The sequence below is a fragment of the Miniopterus schreibersii genome (genome assembly GCF_964146895.1).
Source record: "Miniopterus schreibersii genome assembly, chromosome: 20".
In the NCBI taxonomy this organism is placed as follows: domain Eukaryota; kingdom Metazoa; phylum Chordata; class Mammalia; order Chiroptera; family Miniopteridae; genus Miniopterus; species Miniopterus schreibersii.
This window is the reverse complement of record NC_138122.1, coordinates 22019125-22037031: the sequence shown is the minus strand read 5'-3', so window position 1 is coordinate 22037031 and position 17907 is coordinate 22019125. Positions and strand designations below refer to the sequence as shown.

Genomic DNA, 17907 nt, shown 5'->3' with positions numbered 1-17907 from the left:
GGACCAGGCAGGGGAGTGGGGGCAGGCAAATGTCTCCCAGGCATTGCTCTGCGCGGCTCAGTGAGAGAAATGAGGGACGTAGTAATAGAACGAGCTGGGAGCAGATTTTGCTTTCTTCTGAGTCACCCGGGGGAGGAGGATGGAAAATTCCCACTCTCCCTCTCTCTCGTTCCCAAACGGGAACACGGGTTCCCCGGAGGGGACAGCACAGCCTGGGGCGTGCAACCAGCTGGCAGGACACCTGGGCCATCTTGTGCAGTGGCTCGGTCCCTCCTGACTCCTGGTCTCCCTGTTTGGCAGAGCCTCCTCTTGGCAGGTCTCGCAGCTTAATGAGCTTTTAAGGCTAGTGGTGTGGTCTGCGTGGGGCTTCGGTGCAATCTAGACGGAGGGTGACTCATCCTGAAGGTACCCTGACTAGACTGTGACACTTAGCAGAGTCTACCAATACCAGATAAAACTACAAAACATGTGCCCTGGGCTCGGCCGGCGTGGCTCAGTGGTTGAGGGTCGACCTATGAACCAGGAGATCGTGGTTCGACTCCCGTTCAGGGCCCAGGCCCAGGTTGTGGGCTCAACCCCCAGTAGGGGGCGCGCAGGAGGCAGCCAATCAATGACTCTCTCATCATTGATGTTTCTCTCCCTCTCCCTCTCTCTCTCTGAAATCAATAATAATAAAAAACAACAACACTGCCCCGGAGCCCTCCGCCCTCCCTCACTCCAGAACCATCTGTTTGTCTCTGTTACTGCGGGCACAGTGCTGTGCCGGGGGGATTCTGCCTCCCTCCTACAGGGCTCCCTTTGCGATCTCCGCTCCGCATACTACAAACCTGCGCATCTCAGACCCGGAACCAGCCCCTCTGCTCAGCAGCAGCTTGTTCATCTCCAGTTCCCAGCAGAGGGCGAAACTGAACTCAAGCGACTAACAAATGGTAAAGGGTGCTCAGGTGATTTCAGGGAGCAACAAAGAAACAAGGAAGGTGCAAGTCCTAGCACACACACAGATCTTAGCTGGTGACAAGTAACAGACTCATGTAAATATATGACTGAGGAACCAAGAAATCAACACAAACCTTTAGTCTAGGTCCTCTGAACATCTTTGCCTGGCAGCTTCTGATCCCTGGAAAGGCAAAATGCAGACGTGCACAGATATAAACCGTGCTTTGGCTTAAGGTCACGGAGTGTGTGCGAGTCCACCCTTCTGGGTCTCACTAACTCAGCCGAACTGCGCTCACTGAACTTTGTCACAAGCAAGGTCACTGAAAACTGTAGACACCTTTGTAAGGGAGGGTTGCTTTACTCTACATCGAGGTGGGGAACCTTGTTTCTGCCGAGGGCCATTGGGATATTGATAACGTCATTCGCAGGCCGTACAAAATTATCAACTTAAAAATTAGCTGTGAAAAAAGGTCCTAGATCTATTGAATTTTGAGTCCCACCTGCAGTTGTCTTGGCAGGGTCAGACCAAATGATTCTGTGGGCTGTCTATGGCCCGAGGGCCGGACATTCACCACTCCTGTTCTACGTTTCCAGGAGGCTACGGAGTTAAGACTCCACCAGCAGAATTGTTATCTTAAAGCTCAGGCTGCTGGAGCAAAAATGCCACAGACCGGGTGCTTAAACAACAGGCAGATTACTCACAGTTCTGGAGCCCGGAAAGTCCAAGATCAAGGCACCGGCAGACCCGCAGTGTCTGTGCGGGCCCCTTTCCTGACTCACAGACGGCCAGCCTCCTGCTGTGTCCTCTTGGTGAAAGGGGCCAGGGAACACTAATCCAATGGTGAGGGCTCCACCCTCATGACCTCATCACCTCCCCGAGGCCCCGCCTTGAGGGCTGGATTTCAATATCTGACTTTCAGTCTATAGCGACTGTAAAGAGCAGCTGGGGTTTTGCAGCCAGGCAGAGCTGGGTTGGGATCTGGGCCCTCTTATCACTAGCTGTGTCACACTGGGCAGGTCACTCAACTTCTGAGCTTCAGTTTCCCATGTGTGAAACTGGGACCGTTCCAAGTGCCCCCGGGGCTGGCACAGAATAAAGGCTCTGCGAGCTCTGTGAAATGTACTTCTCCGTTTACTACAGCTCCTGGCGCAAACGTGGGCACTCAAAGCAAGACGGCTGTGGTCACCGGTGAGATGGAGCAGCTCTTCCTAATGCAGCCTCCCAGGCGGGGCTCGAGTTCTCAAGGGGGCGATAATACAGTTATCCGTGGTACTAAAATTTCATGGGGGGGGGTGGTGCACAGCAGCTCTGTTAACAATAACTAAAGGGTGGAAACAACCCAAATGTCCATCAGTAGCTGAGGGGATAAACTGTGGTCTATCCACACAACGGAATATTACGCAGCCATGAAAAGGAATGTAGTATCGATGGATACGGGCTACAACGTGGATGCACTGTGAAAACGGGGTGCTGTGTGAAGGAAGCCAGATGCAAAAGGCCACAGACTACGTGATCCCACTTGTATGAAATGTCCGGCATAGGGAAATCCATGAAAAGAGAAAGGGGACTCGGGGTGAGGGAGGGAGAGATGGGGAGTGACTGCTCAGTGGGTGGGGGGTTTTACTGTGGGGTGATGACAGGTTTGGGAACTCGACAGCGCTGGTGGGTGCACAACACTGTGTGTCCACTGCCCGAAAAATGACAGAATTCCTCGTGGAAATTTTCACATCCAGCGCGCTGAATCGGGGGGGGGGGATTAAAGAACACTCTGAATGGGTTCGTCGTTTTTCCTGTCTCCAAAACACCCCCATCTGAAGATTTTAGAATCCTTTAATGACCGACCGCTCACTACGTGGCGACATTCTGGGTCAAGGCCAGCTGTGACCACAGTTTATCCCCAACACTGTGACTGTGTTAAAAGCCACTGGTTTGTACACTTTAAAATGGTTCATTTTACGTTACATGGATTTCACTTCAATTTAAAAAAAGACCAATTTCCTGGGGGAAGGTGATTAGGAAAAAAAAAAAATTGTCTAAAATAAGGCTCCTGCTGAGGGTTGGGGGCAATACCAGGGAAAGGCTGAGGGAGACGGGTGAATGGTGTTGGGGGGGAGCCCCCGGCACAGCTGGCCTTGACCCAGAATGTCGCCAAGTAGTGAGCGGTCGGTCATTAAAGGACTCTAAAATCTCCAGATGGGGGTGTTTTGGAGACAGGAAAAACGACGAACCCATTCAGAGTGCTCTCTGATTCCCCCCCCCCCCCCCTGATTCAGCGCACTGGATGTGAAAATTTCCACGAGGAATTCTGTCATTTTTCGGGCAGTGGACAGCAAATCTGCCCGCGGGGGGATTCTGTAAGGCAGACTCGTTTCCCCCAAGCCTCCCCATTTCCTAAGCTGCTTTCCCTGCGCCATGGAGGAAGTGTCTCCCGGAGAGCGCACGCTCCCCCACTCCCACCCTGCAGGACCTCGTAGCTACGGGAGCCCAGTGGCTTGCGTGTGGGGTGCAGACACAGTGGAGGCACAGACAGGACGGAGCCCCAAACCTCCCATCTCCCTCCTGGGCACACAGGAGGCCTTTCCCAGCCTCCTCTGGGTTAGGCTGTGGGCCTGTAACTTGAGTTCGGGTTACTGAGGCAGAAGTGACAGGTGTCAGGTCTCTCCTCCCCTCCCATGCCATCTGCTGCGGTAACTATGGATTTAAGATAGCGCGACCTGCAGAATACCCCCCACCCGCCCGGTGGTCACACTGTGGCAGAAACCAATGACACAGGCAGTGCTTGTCACCAGAGCACAGGCTGCCTCCCCGGGGAGTGCTGTGTGTCCAGCCCTGGGAAGCGCACGGCCACGCATGAGACACCGACAGTGGCTGCCGGCCGCTCATCACCCCCTTTAATTCCCAGCCTTCCCCCGGAAGTGCGTGCAAGTGGCAAGTGCCACTCCAGCCCTCGCTCACAGAACCCCCTCAGACTGTCCCCTGAGGGCTTGATTCCCTGCAGTTGGATGGAGTCCACCCCAGGGTGTTCCTGAAAGCTGCAAGGTAGAGCCTCACTGTAGAGCCAGGTGAGTCAGCGTCTCTAAATGGCAGCCCGGGGGCAGCCCCGCCCCCCTCCCCCCTCCCTGGTGTTACTTCAGCAAGAAAGTTCTTGAGTGTTGGAGCCATCGTATATTTTTGGGTCTATTTATTACAGAACTAGCATTACCCTAATACAATCATTGCTAAATGGCCATAATACATTTATGCTATAATTGCACATGATTTTAATCACCGAAGGAATGTCCTTTTTCTCTTGATTCTAAATTTCCAGAAGTGAAAGACTAGAAGTTAAAGTTGCTGCAAGGCAAAGGTTAAAAACATTGCGAGGTAGTCGGTAGTGTGGCTGTCAAATGCCAGGTTTCCCACCTACAAACAAGCAGGGTGCGCGATCCCCCATCTGTACAGCGGAATGCCAGGCAGGCCCACCCCTCGGCCGGGGTCGGTAATTGATGGCCCGCAGGCCACTTCCGGCCTGTGGCCTGTTTCTGTACAGCCCTCGAGCTCAGGATGTTATGCACATTTTCTAAAAACAAAGAATACGTGACTGAGACCATATGCAGCCCAGACAAATAGCTGGCCCTGTCTCATAGGGTTGCTTCGAGGGCCATCAACAGTTCAGGCCTGTGCCTGGCGCAAGGGAAGCAAGCAATACAAGGTAACACATGCAATACAGCTATTAACGTCCTCAAAAATAAACTGCCACGTGGCTGAATGTGTTTCCTCTAGGTGAACAGTCTCCCCTTCCCTCCCGGGAACAAAAGACAAACATCTGATTATTATGGACACAGATACTTTCAAATTAAAAAGTTGCTGGTAGTTCAATTTCACAACTAAGAGAAAGAAGTGTCTCCCCTTGAGAGCAAAGGGACCCAATGGTGGCAGAAGAAAGCCTGGAACATGGAAGCGCGACTCAGTCTAATACATCGGGGAAGACCGCGACATTTGACGTTTTAAAACTAGACATTAAGTAGATGTGGTAAAATAGCAAACTGGCTTAGCGACAACAATTTTGCTGTGCGAATGCACTCGCAATGGAGATCTACGACAGGGTTCAGGCAGAGACAACGTAATGCCGGCTTTTCAAGGCCTGACTGGGTGGATGCTTTCAAACGAGATGCTTGGTGGAACTGGTCTGGCGACAAGGTAGACTAGTGTTGGATGTGACTGGTGTCTCACTGAGAGTGTTTCCCAGAGGAGGTCTGCACGCGCTGGACCATAGGGACGCCGTGTGTACGGCGCCTGTGGGGGAGGGAAGCTCCAGGGTCTACGACAGCATATTACAGGCTTTGAGAAACACCACAGTGCAGGGAAGTGGTGACTGTTTAGCCCACGGCCTTTTCCTTCCGCACAGCACGTAGTGACATCACGAAGCATCGGGACTTCGCAGGGCATCCTGGACTGGCGGTATGTCGTGCGGCTTTCAGTCGACATGAGCAACACACTGAGAACCTGGGTTTCCCACAAAGCTTCCGAAGTTCTCGTTTTACAAACACACACTTTTAACATAACTGCAAAGCAGCAGTCTTTGCATTATAGCCAGACACTCGCAAGATGACTAGCGAGCTTATAAAATTCACGTTTGGCAGGAAAATCATAGTCTAAAGATACCCTGTTCACTCACCAATGTTAAGAAAAATTTCAGCAGAGCACATTTTTGCCTATTTTGATCAGAAGAGACGGGAGACGTTCTGCTACGAGTCGTGGCAGGGCTCTGTCCTGGGACGGAATCGGGCAGGCCATTCGTGTGGTTTCTCTGGAAAGTTCCATTTATTAATCATTGTACAAAAAAAACCCCAACATCTTGGCGTTCATTGGAAGAAAGAGAAAAGAAGTTACTAAATATCCAAATATTTAATATTTTAACATTGTGAAAGTTCTACTTTTATAACAGGGCTTTTTAAAGTGGAGAAAACTTTGGAAAAAATTTTAAAAAGAAACTTATGATTTATTAGAGTACAGGATCCAAAAACACGTTTTTAGAAAAATATAAAGTGCCCGAATACCGACTTACACAGGCGACAGGCCTCCTGGAGCGAAGTGAAGCAGTCGTGAGGAGACAGTGAGAACAGTCTAGATACATATTTACATTGGGTCAGTAAAGGGAAAACCGCCTTTCTGGCGACAATGTTACTCTACGAGAAAAGGAAATCGAACTGGAAAACCAACAATCATAATTCTCAGCACGCTCCACGGTTTCTTAGTATGTGTCTCGGTAATATTTACTCCACACTTTCTAATTTCCACCTTTAAATGAGAGTAGTGTAAACCCCCCGGCCTCAGGCAGGCTGGGTGCTGTGAGTGGTCACAAGTTCAAATGCGAGTCCAAATCCTCTGACTTTGGATGTGACGAGGAACGTGGACACTGGACGACAGCGAATTCAGGCTGGAAGGAGCCGGCCGGCCAAACCTCCATCTTTCTAAAAACTGCTTAACTCAGCCAGCACTTGATATTAAGTGTCTCGGGTGGCGTCCCCAGACCTGTCATCCCAGGGTTTCCAAGGGATCAACAGGAGGCAGTCATCAAACACGGTGAGAAAATATTGCATGCAAATGAACACAGGCAGCGAGTGACTGCTCCCTACCACCTAAAGCCTCATTCATTAGATCAACTGGGTTCTTTTCAAGAGAGTGAAGTGACGAGGCCCTAACTGCAGACATCAGCCTTGGTTGGTGAACTACAAGATTAGCCTGCTGGGGACCTGGCGGGCCATGCAGTGGGAGTTCCAGCGACGCCCAGACTTGGAACCTTCAACGGGGCTACTAAGAACGTGGGAGAGGAGCTGGTGTGACCTTAGTGAGAAGCCGGACTCCCCCACGGGACTCAGGCACAGGCTTCCCCCTGAGGCTTTCACGGCCACGGTGACTTGGGAGAGCAGCACTCATTTCCTTTCCCACCGATCAAACAATCTTAAAATGAAAGACATGTGATTTACTTCTACCCGGCCCCATTCAAAGAGGTCCTGAGTGATTCTCAAAAATGAAGGCGGCATGCGACCTCTTTTTTCTTTCTTAAGGTTCATTATTTCTTCTGGTTATAAAAGTGAAGTCTCATTTTTAGGTCTCTGGAGACCTCGAAGTGTAATTTCTAAAAGCAAACATTTTAACATCAGATTGTACTTCCTACTAGAAAGAGAACCCATCACTGATTTAAGATCTACTCACGCACTGGAGAGTCTTAAAATTTTTTTTTTAAAGTTATTTTAAAGGGAGGAATAGTAGATGAACATGGAAAAAGCCATCACCAAGGCCATTATTATGCATTTTCTCAAAGAATTCCATGTAATAAAGTGGAAAACTAATGATTCATAGCAATAGGAGCATAAATCCAAGAGGGAAACTGTGTTATTCTTCTAATTCAAATACAGAAAAAGGTAAGTGCCTGGAATCTGTTTCACGCATTAGAAAAAATAAATGCAAACGATTCTGATTAGCACTAGTTTGCTCATCTCCAAGATGCTGCCAGGCTCACTGAGCTTCACCTCTGAACAAGCAACTAAATTCAGAGTGAAAAGACCCACAACCCTGACTCAGGGCTGCACCAGCTCCACAGAGAAATCAGAAAGAAACTGTTGCAAACTTATAACCCCATCTGCCCAGCAAATGAAATGCTCTGAGACAGAAGTGTGAGACAGACATACTGCAGAGAGAACTTAAGAAATGATTAGAAGAGCGTTGGCTGTGAGACCTCATGAAGACAGAATGTCACAGACTGTCACCACAGGACAAGCATACAAGCCATGCCACTGACACAGTGCCTTTCCAATGACTCACTAGTGTGGGCGGAGAGCGACATTGTCTCTGCAGCTGAGGAGAGCACAGGCTATGCAAACTCAGAGGGAGGCGACCGCACTCCTGCTAAGTGGCCTTCCTGGTGGTGCGAATCCAGAGGGGTCCGTGGGGACATTGGAGTCCGGTTCTCTCGGGAGACAGCAGTGGCAGCAAAGGCGCAGTGTCCTCCGCTGGGCCTTACTCTGCGATCTCTTTCTTCGCACTGTAGATATTCTGCACCGTTTCGTAGACAGACTCCAGGTCCTCTGGGTAGCGGAGCTCCAGCTCTGCGTTCGGGATGTAGTGGGTGCCTGTGAACTCCGAGAAATAGCGTCCGACATCGGGGTGCGAGATTTCTTGAGGCTCCACATTATATTCCAAGTTTTCTGTTGACAAAGAGGCACATTCTCGTTAAAATGGACTTTCCTGCGGCGTCTTTTATCCAGAGCACTTCCGGGCAACCGTTTCCGAGTAGCATGCTCGAGGTGGGGGAAAGGAGGCGGAGATGTTTATGGAATGTGGAGGAGCTAACAGGAAAGAGGCAGCGAGTGGCAAGCGGGAGGCGGAGGGATGGTGGCTGGGGCCCACAGCTCCGCACGGAACAGAGTACCTACCTTCCTAATCTCTGAGCGTGGGCCCCACCCGGGAGAAGCCAAGCCTCAGCCCCGGTGACCTGGCGCCAGAAAGGAGCTGGCCAGGCAGACCTTCCGCTCTGACCGTGCTCCAGGACCGTCTCGGTTCCCTGCAGTACGAAGCCAGACTTTGCACAGCCTGGCCGACGGGCCAACTCACACCCACAGTGCAGCACATCACCCCTAAACGTCCTAAATGCACTCAGGACACTTGGTCCCCAGAGTGCACAGGACAAGCACGAGGAGGTTATCTCAGCATCACTTATGACAGCACCCACAGCAGGTCACTGTGTAAAGAAATGATGGCACGTTAATTCAGAGAAATGCTGGGCAGCCAGGAAAATGAGCCATGTGCTGTCAAGATCCAATGGAGGAACTGGGAGTACAAAGGTGCTACTTAGAAGGCGCCTGGAAGGCCACATATCTGGCTGCTACATCACATGGCTTAACTACGTCATTTTAAATGGTTCTTTTAAACTGCGCACTTAGTTGTCATGGGAAAATGCAGTAAATATAAAAACTCTAATGTTTCAAAGTGCCACTGGCTGAGAGGATGCCCTTTCCTGCCCACCTGCCCCTGCTGGGGGGGGGGGTCCTCCCAGCCCCGCTCCTGGCTGTTATGGGAACATGGACTGATTTCAAACCATCTACCTGCCTGGGCTCCTAGCAAAAATGAAAAAATATATTAATGAAAAACTTTTTAAAGGAGAAAACGAGAGTGAGGTTGGAAACTGTGTATTACGAGGGGAAAATAAATCTCAATCCACTAAAGGTTTCTAAAATATTTACTAAAAGAGACATAAGAAATCTAAGTGATACAAAACGTGACTGAGCAGAATATTAAACAGGGACTAAAGGTCCCAGAAAAGCCTGAGAAGTCTTTTTGATTCCCCTGAAATTTTCAGAGAAACGTGTCTGCTAATTTTATTTAAGAATTTCAAGCTACCCCAAAATGTATGAATACACTCCTGTAAAACAATGGAAAGGCTACCTGTGAGTCCTCCAGGCAGCCGTCCCGCCCAGGTCCCCTCCCTCCCGAGAGGAAGCCATTACCAGTGAGTGCCTCTAGTCCTTCAGTGGGCACACACCGATGTGTCTAAACATAACTGCACTTAATGAAAACTCCCAAGGCTCTGTTTCGCTTATTCATGCAAAACGTACAGCAACTGCGTCTGCAAATGGTGAGTCCACCTGGAGTTTAGCTCTCCTCAGTCTGGATACACCCCACTCTACCAGGGAGTCCTTGCGAATGACCTGACTCTCGATAGTGAGGGACCACAGACCCCTTGGGTGAGCGTATCCTTGGTGGAGGGGCTGAGGATGATGCTGACAGGTAAGAGGATGACGCTGGAGATTTTCAGTTTAAAGGAGAGCACCAAACTGTCCCCGCAAATGGCTGAAATTTCACACTCCAGCCCTGATGCAGGGGATCCTCGCACACATGCCAGCATGTGCAGGCTGCCACGGGCTGTGTGTGCCTGTGTGTGTGTGCAGTTATGGTAGAAACTTCAGTTGGGAATGTAGGACAAATTATGGAGATGGAACTAACATTTGGTGATGGGCGCACGTGCCAAGCATTCTAACCACAATGCAAGAACCAGAAGTTCACGTCACAGCTGAACTCCTGACCTTCTGAGGTAGGCAGCTGATGGGCAGCTCAGAGCATCCAAAGAGTGTGTGTGTGTGTGTGTGTGTGTGTGTGCGTGCGCACCAGATACGGTATATCCCTCCCTTAGGATTTAGGTGAGTGCCAGCATACTGTCGGGAAAATTCCCTTGAGGGCGCAGATACAACTATTTGGAGATGCCGTGCGTGCCTGTGGTCTGCAACCTACTCCTCAGCTCTCTGCGCAGAACGAGTAATCAGAAAACGCTCACTAATGCAGTGGTTCTACCCAGATGACTCGGATCATGGAGCCAAAGTCTGCAAATTTAGATCAAGAAAAAATTGTAGAACAAAATAATGCAAATTAGTTAACCAAGAAATGTTTAAAAAACATATTTAAATAAGTATTTTTAAAATCTAGCCTCTGAAGGTCTCCCATTGGCTAAATATGAGGTAATCTGAGCAAAAAATTGTTTCAAATGATAACACATTGGGCTAAATAAAAATCCAGGAATCTATGAGAGGTGGGGAAGAGAGCTGGAGGGGGAGGCGGAGAGAGGCGGGGAGGAGGAGGGACGGAGAGAAGGGGGGAGGGAAACTCTTGAATAACAGCGGGAGAAAATCATCATTTTGCAATTCTCATGATAACTTAGGCAAGGAGATTCAATAGGTGCGAATGCAAGCAAGGACAAAGGTTACTGGGGAAGATGACACACACGGGATGTCACACTGGGACTCCACAGGTTTCACGTTAACTGCAAAAGGAAAACAGTCCCTTACAGTGAGTCACTCACTATCTTAGCCAAGTGACCAAAATCCGCCTCTGACAGCGGGACAGCGGACACCGCAGGCCTCTGGATGAGAGGCAACGTGACACACGGCATCTGAGAGTAAGTGTCCCAGCCAAAAATATTAGCCTGATCTCATCGAGCCTCAGGCTTAGCGTCCAGTTCACAGGCAGCACACGGATGAGCAAACAGTATGACATCCAGCAGTTAGGCAATTTACCCGGCCTGGACTCTTCAAAACGTCAAAGTCTTATGGAACAGGGAAAATAAAAGAGGAGAAATGAGGAACATAAGCAAATGCAGTACACAAACCCTGGTCGGGTCCGGATTTAAAAATGAACACACACCTATGAAGGATATTCTGTGACTGCTGGGAAACCTGAAAGGCGACTGAAAGTGAGATATTGTAAAATAGCTTCTCTTTGCTACGTGTGATGCTGAACTGTGGCCATGCAGGGAGGTGTCCTTACTCTTACAACAGGTATGACCCAGTGTTCAGTCATGATGCCTGCAATGGTCTTCCAAATGGTTCAGCAAAAAATGAGAACCTCCATCTGTAAGTCAAACGGATACTGTAAAAATGCCAACTGTTGAATCCAGCGGAGCATGTATGGGGCTACCCCGTGTTCTCGTTTAAATGCTCTCACCCAAAGTTGTTAAAAAAAAAAAAAAAAAAAGACGTTAGCCTCTCCATCACATATACCAGCACCGCCTCCGTGTCTGCGCTTCTGTTTACGAACCTCTTGCTCTATGACTGGGACCTACAATCACTTAGTTCCATCTCAGTTTCAGGGAAAATCGACAAGATGTTGAACTTTTCTACAAAGTCATTCCACGGCTATGACTCCAAACCCTGCACTGCATGTTTACTTAGGATACGATCAGAGATGAATTCCTGAGACACTGAAAAAACTCAGAACACCTGAAGCCAAATACCGTTTACCTACTCTAAAATCCCAATCGAAAGCTAACATAGATGTTTCTAGAAACGCAGACATCAAATACCGAGAGTCTTAAGACCTGCACTACATAACCGGCAACGAAGGCACGAGGTGAAGCCACGGGGCTGGCCGCAGTGTTGGTCACAAGACAGCGCCCTTTATCCTTGTGATAGGCTCGCTCCGAGACGCACTGTGGCATGCCAACCAGGCGATCCGTGGGGAGTACAAAGAGTCCACAGACCACGCCACAGTTTTCAAATCATGTTGAGTTTTTGAAACTTAGTATGATTTTTTTGTCCCAGCTTCACAAGTTAAATAAAATCGCTATCAGCGCCTCTGTCTGACAGGACATCAACCCTCTTACAGCTCCCTCATTACACTGGCAGAGGTTAACACGACCTGCAGCCTTAAGAAACAGAATTTCTCTTGTTGTATGTGACTGTCTCTCGGTTTCTGGTGAATTACCAACAAGAAGCAGCTTCTTCTAGTCTTTTTGACACTTCTGAAATTTTTACACATTCACTATTTCTATTAATGCATTTTACCAGAACATAATACTGAGTTAGGTCAAACATGTTTTAGATCAGACACAAAAAGCTGTAGCATGATGGTTATGGACCAGGCTTTGCCAAGCTGCCTGTGTTCAAGTTCACACTCTGTAAGTTAAGATTTAAACAATTCTGTGCCTCAGTTTCCTCAGGGACAAATGAGTATGATGATGACGACAGAAACGTGTTTTCCAATGGCATTAACAGACATCACACTGCCCATCGCAGAGCAGCAGTGTGTTGGCATGTGCTCATTTTTATTAATAAAAGGAATGTTGTAAATGCCACCACAGGGAGGCCTGCAAAAACTTCATCTCATTAAGTAGAGTAACAAAGAAAGGGGACTCATAGTGGGGGCATTTTTGTCTCTAACCTGCCTCCATGGGCTCCATTTGTCTGTCTCAGGAGTGCCCTGGGCTAGCACCTGCCAGGGCTGGCAGAGGCCCCACCTACCAAGCCCCGTGCTCTTGAAGCCAGTGCTATGGACTGCAGTTCCCAGTGGTGTCTCTGGGGGAGCACACGAGGCTGCCAGTCTCAGGAGGCCAGAGGGTACTAGGGTGGCTCCCCAAGTCGTGCCCATTCAATGCCTTCTAGTTCAAGCAGATGGTAGGGGGAAAGCAGTTCAAGCTGACCCGCCCTACCTGGAGGGAGCCAATGGCAATGCCTGAGAAGCTGGCATTGGGGTTTTGATTGGCAAAGGCAATGACCAATCAGAACAGAGGTCAGCAGCAGCACTGGAATAGGGTCCCAGCTGCAGTGGTGATGGAGGGGGAGACCCTGAGGACTGTGACTATTTAGCCCGTGGTGTGGCTGCACCAGGGCACACCGCCCTTGTTTATTAGTGAGTGTTGGCCCTAAGGAGGTGAGCTCTTGGAGGCTGATGACTGTGCCCACAGCGCCTGAGTGCTCAAATGTGTGCTTAGAATACGCCCAAGTGTCATTAAAGGTACAAACAGGAACCAGCCACTTACCTTGGGCTGCATATCTGCAAGAACCATCCTCCACCAGAACATTGTAGAAAGGCTGGTGATGGCCGTGAGGCAGGCTGTGGACATTCATGTTGCGAATCCACTCGTGTCCCATCATGCAGGTGGGGTCCCAACCATAGATGACGCAGTTGTAGCCATACCTAATCAACACGAGAGCGGTGGAATCAATTCCCTGGGGCCCAGGCGACCGGGAGGCATAAGAGGTGGCTCGTCTCCTCTTACACTCCCGTTCTGACAAATTTACTTGCTCGTACCCACGCCGAGTGTTCTCCAGGGCGCCTGCCCCTCTTTGTGAACCCCTCCTGCTACCAACCTAGCCCTTCAGGCGGAAAATGATAAATGTCTGGTAAAGAGCAGGGGCCGCTGGCCACAGGCGGAAGGGCCAGGGCCCCGGCCTGCCAGCTGCGCATGGAGCCGCCTGAGGAGAGCGGGGACCTAGACGTAAAGCACAGAACTTTCAAACGGTCGTAGTGACTCGGGGTAGCAAATTAGTTCTTGAACAAGGACCTAAAGACACAATCCATAAAGGAAGAGACTGATCAATCTGACAGCATTAAAGGACCCTGACTCAAACAGTCTATCTATCCGTTAAGGAATTGCTTATTTTTTCTTAGATATGACAACAGGATGGTAAATGCATTTTTAACAAAAGAGAGGGCCCTTACCTTTTAGACACAGTGTGAAATAGCCCCAGATGAAATGACATCTGGGATTTGCTTCCAGGGAGGAGGGTGGGAAGGGCGGGTGGAGAACAGTGAAGACTGACCCTATCATGATAACCTTTGGGGCTGACGTGGGAACATCACCTAGGTCGTTATACTCAAATCTCTTTACTCTAGATGCTTAAAATTTCCACCATGAATAAATAAATAAAATAGAATGCAACAGAAGAATGAAAACACTAACCAGAACCTGGAAAAAGATATTTGGTACTTATGTGCACACAGAGACTAAACATACAGAAACGGAATGAGTACAAATCAGAAGCAAAAGACTGGACGAGGCACCAAAGGAAACTCGAACGGCCAGTACACCTGTGAGAAGAACCTCAATCTGTGGAGGCATCGGGGAAATGAAAATTAAAACCACAATGAAACACCAGTTGCCACTGATGACAGAAGTGCATTTTTAGAGGTCTGGCAATAACGCTCGTAGGTGAGAAGAGGAACTCAGCTCCCAGCTGCCCATAGGATGTGAATCGGTACAGTCGCTTTGGACACAGTTTAATCTGTCTAATAAATCATAATGGGCAACCCTAGGACCCAGCAGGGTCCTGCCCATACCTTGAACTCAGGAGGTCGAGGTGAAGGGCAAGGACAATGAAGAAAGGAGAGAGACACTCTATTCATAGCTGCCTCCACCTTTGCACACTGAGAAGGGTCAGGCATCTAAAGGCCACTAAAAACGTCAGAGGACCTCCCAGGGAGAAGAGCGAGTCGCTCCTTAAGACACAAGGAGGGCAGCTAAGGCTGGGCTTGCGGGCCCTGCTGGGGTGGGCCCAGCCAGCCGCTGCTCGGAGTTGGGCTCCCTTCAGGCACATCGCTGCTACTGCTCTCGGGCTCTCGGGTGTCTTCGCAAGCGCATGACTGGCTCCATGGGCACTCACCTCTTGTGCTTCATGATGAGCCCAATGGAGTAGCAGACATCCCGGTGCTTCTCGTGGGAGCGGAGCTTCACCTCCACACCCACGTCTTCCTTCTTGCGCTCAATATGCTCCAGCGTGTGCTGCACCAGGTAACCCACGGCCCCGTGCTGCCCGGGGTCCAGGGTCTGGATGTGCTGGAGGATGTCAAGCACCTTCAAGACAAGACAGAAAGACTAGGTGATAATATTTTTATTGAGGCCTTTTCCCTTTTGCCGCACTGGATTTGGCCCTACCTAGCCTAAGGATGGCAAGGCCAGGCGGGGCCCGGGTGATGGCCTAGGTCCCCGAGACCCACGGGCCCTCCCTAGTCAGTGCCCCGCAAGCTCGAAGCTGGTGCACTCACTTCTGATACTGGGCACCGGCCCCAGACACCCATGTGAACCAACATGAACATTAGAAATTGCTTGGAAACACAGTGGACTGGATTGAGCGTGGGGGAGAAGGGTTTGCCACTGACAGGCACATCTGGACAAGCAAGCTCTCAAAGGGTCTCAGGTTTTTGGTCAGCATGGGCTTCACTTTAAAAAAAAATAAATTATTGACTGATTTGAGAGAGAGGAAAGGAGAGCAACCTGGACTCTAGTGCCAGGTCTGTCAAACTCACTGTTGTTGATTAACAAAGGCCCTGTTTCCTGATATATTTTGAACCTATCAGTGTTGTGGAAACCACTGTTTTATGCAATGTGAGATACCATTATTCTAATACCCAATCTCTCTCTCCACACTGAGATTTGTGGGTCTCAATATTGACTAAACACTTTTTTCTCACTAGTCACTGTGCCAAGTCTGTTACTTTTTTATTTCATTTAACCTCCCAACTTGAAGGTCAGCCACAGTCATTGCCAGGAGAGGAATCAGGCTGAATGAAGGTAAGTAACTTGCCTGAGGTCACAAGTTATGAAGACCTGGAGTGAGGATGGACCTGGGCTAACTCTAACCCCTGGTTGCCACCATCATACCAAAGCAGGAGTAGGAGTATTTTAATTAACTGCTATGCAAGTTTTCAAACCCGTAAAAATGGGCAGAATGGTATGGCTCGTGCACCCCAGACCCAGCTTCCTCCACTGTCAGCTGAGAGTCAATCCCCCTCCAAAAGGACTTTTAACTTGGGAGGCACAACCTTTATCTTCTGTGGAGAAGAGCACAGGATTTAACAGTAAGCTTCTGTTTACTGGGCTTGTGTAATGCGTTCCTTGTGTTCCCCTCCGCAGTTCCAACCAGTTGCTGCTGACTGACTTCTGCTACATTCTAGACACAGCTTCCCCTCCTTTCCCACAGCCCCTCCCACCAGAGCAGGGAAACAGGCCTAACTGGGAATCTTCAGCGCACGAAGGAATTACTGAGCTCAGAGTATCAGAGGCGATGACACCCAGCGACAACCTCCCGGTCCTTCCCTTGATGTGTGCATGTCAGGGTGAAGGGAGGGGGCAGAAACAGAGGTGATCTGGGGATCCAGGCGTTGTATGTTCCCAAGGGACAGTTCTGACAGCTGGGAACCGGGTTGTGTCCAAACCAATGTCTAGGCCTAGAATCCAGAGTCCACAACTTTTGGGGTAGAGATCTTGGAAGGGGGCGGTGTCTATCACTCATGATTGGCAAACTTTTTTTGTACAGGGCCAGAGAGTAAATATTTTAGGCTTTGTGAGACATTCGGTCTCTGACTCAACTACTCCCTTGTGCCCCTGTAGCTGGCAATCAGCCAGAGACAAGTAAGCAAATGGGCATGGCTAAAACTTAATTCATAAAACCAGGCTGCCTTGGGCCCACTCTGTCCCCTTAACTGTAGGTTCCCCCAAGGCTCTCTCGGAAGCTCTTGGTTCCATCCTCTGATGTCCACTCTCTGTGGGCTCTTATACTTTTGGGGTGTCCACTACCAGATGCTGGAGCTGGGGCCCCTGCCAAATGCCCTAGGACAGCAGCACACAGCTCGAGGTCCTATCATATTCAGCATACCCCAAACTGACCCCTCCCACACATGGAACAGGCCTGTCCTCCAAACACCCCCTTTTCATGGGGCCAATAGCTGTGGGAAGCCTGGCCATCCACTTTGGGCCTTCTCCCTTCCTCACAGCTAATGGAGACCTGTCATTTCTTACTCATCCAGATAAAAACTTCCGAGCACCTGCTATGCAGAACTGGGCTGAGAGCAAGGGGACGGGCTCCAGGGAACAGCAGGACGGCTCCGGTCTCATCCTTACAGAGTGTGGCCCAGAGAAGTAGCTATAACATACTCCTAGCAGCTTTGTGAAAGGGCAGCGGGGCCGCACCAGAGGACCTGGCCTTGTGTGGAGGGGGCGAGAAAGGGTTTCAGAGGCAGAAGTGAGTGGCAGATGGAGTTGAGCGGCAGGAAAGGTGTTCCAGGCAGAGGTGCAGCATGTGCCAAGGGCTGACGCAAAGAACAGGGACAACTGGAGGATGTGGCCATGAACGCGGCCACTGTGAGAGACAAGAGCTCAGGCAGCGAGGGCCAGGCCGCCAAGATCCTAGTAGCCACACTGAAGAGCATGAGCCTGATCTTCAAGACAGCGAGGGAGCCACCTAGGGGTTCTGAGCACTGAAGGGACCTAACTGACATGTTATTAAGATTACTCTGGCTACAGTGTATAAAACAGGATCAAGGGTCTAAGAGGAAGGAGAGCACGCAGGAGGCGGATGCAATACCCTAGGAGAAAGCCATGTACAGATGTGCAGGCGACATCTGGGTATGCTGGCTGGAGCCAGGCAGATCAGGCTCGGGAGCCATGAGCCTGCAGATGGGGACTGAAGCAAGAACAGGCGAGATCACCTAGGGGGAAGGTGCAGAGTGGAAAGAAGTCTAGAAACTACCAGGGGACAAGGAACTAGCAAGAGCCTGAGAACTAAGAGCCACAGAGTAGAAGGAACAGGTTGTACCGAGTGGGAATGGCCCCCAGTGATCAGGAAGATGAGGAAAAACACGTATCTGTTGGATTTGGCAATAAAAAGGATGATTGATGAAACAGGGTCACCGGCTTTGCTGGCAAGCGCAGCTCCCGAAGT

The 17907-nt window shown here is 49.9% G+C and overlaps 1 protein-coding gene across 2 annotated transcripts in view; it reads right to left on the bottom strand.

Annotated features, from left to right (window-relative positions):
* Positions 1-4101: 4101 nt before the first annotated feature.
* Positions 4102-17907, bottom strand: part of FBXO21 (F-box protein 21) — a 33103-nt gene continuing 19297 nt past the window's right edge. Inside the window, exons 10-12 of one of the 2 annotated variants that reach the window (XM_081123560.1) lie at positions 14851-15041; positions 13227-13384; positions 4102-8127 (exon numbers count right to left, since the gene is read on the bottom strand). In XM_081123560.1, coding sequence (XP_080979686.1) covers positions 7940-8127; positions 13227-13384; positions 14851-15041 — 537 coding nt within the window. In that variant the 3' untranslated portion in view covers positions 4102-7939. Of the gene's footprint in view, positions 8128-13226; positions 13385-14850; positions 15063-17907 lie in introns of both variants that reach the window. The other variant, XM_081123559.1, reaches the window with a different exon arrangement.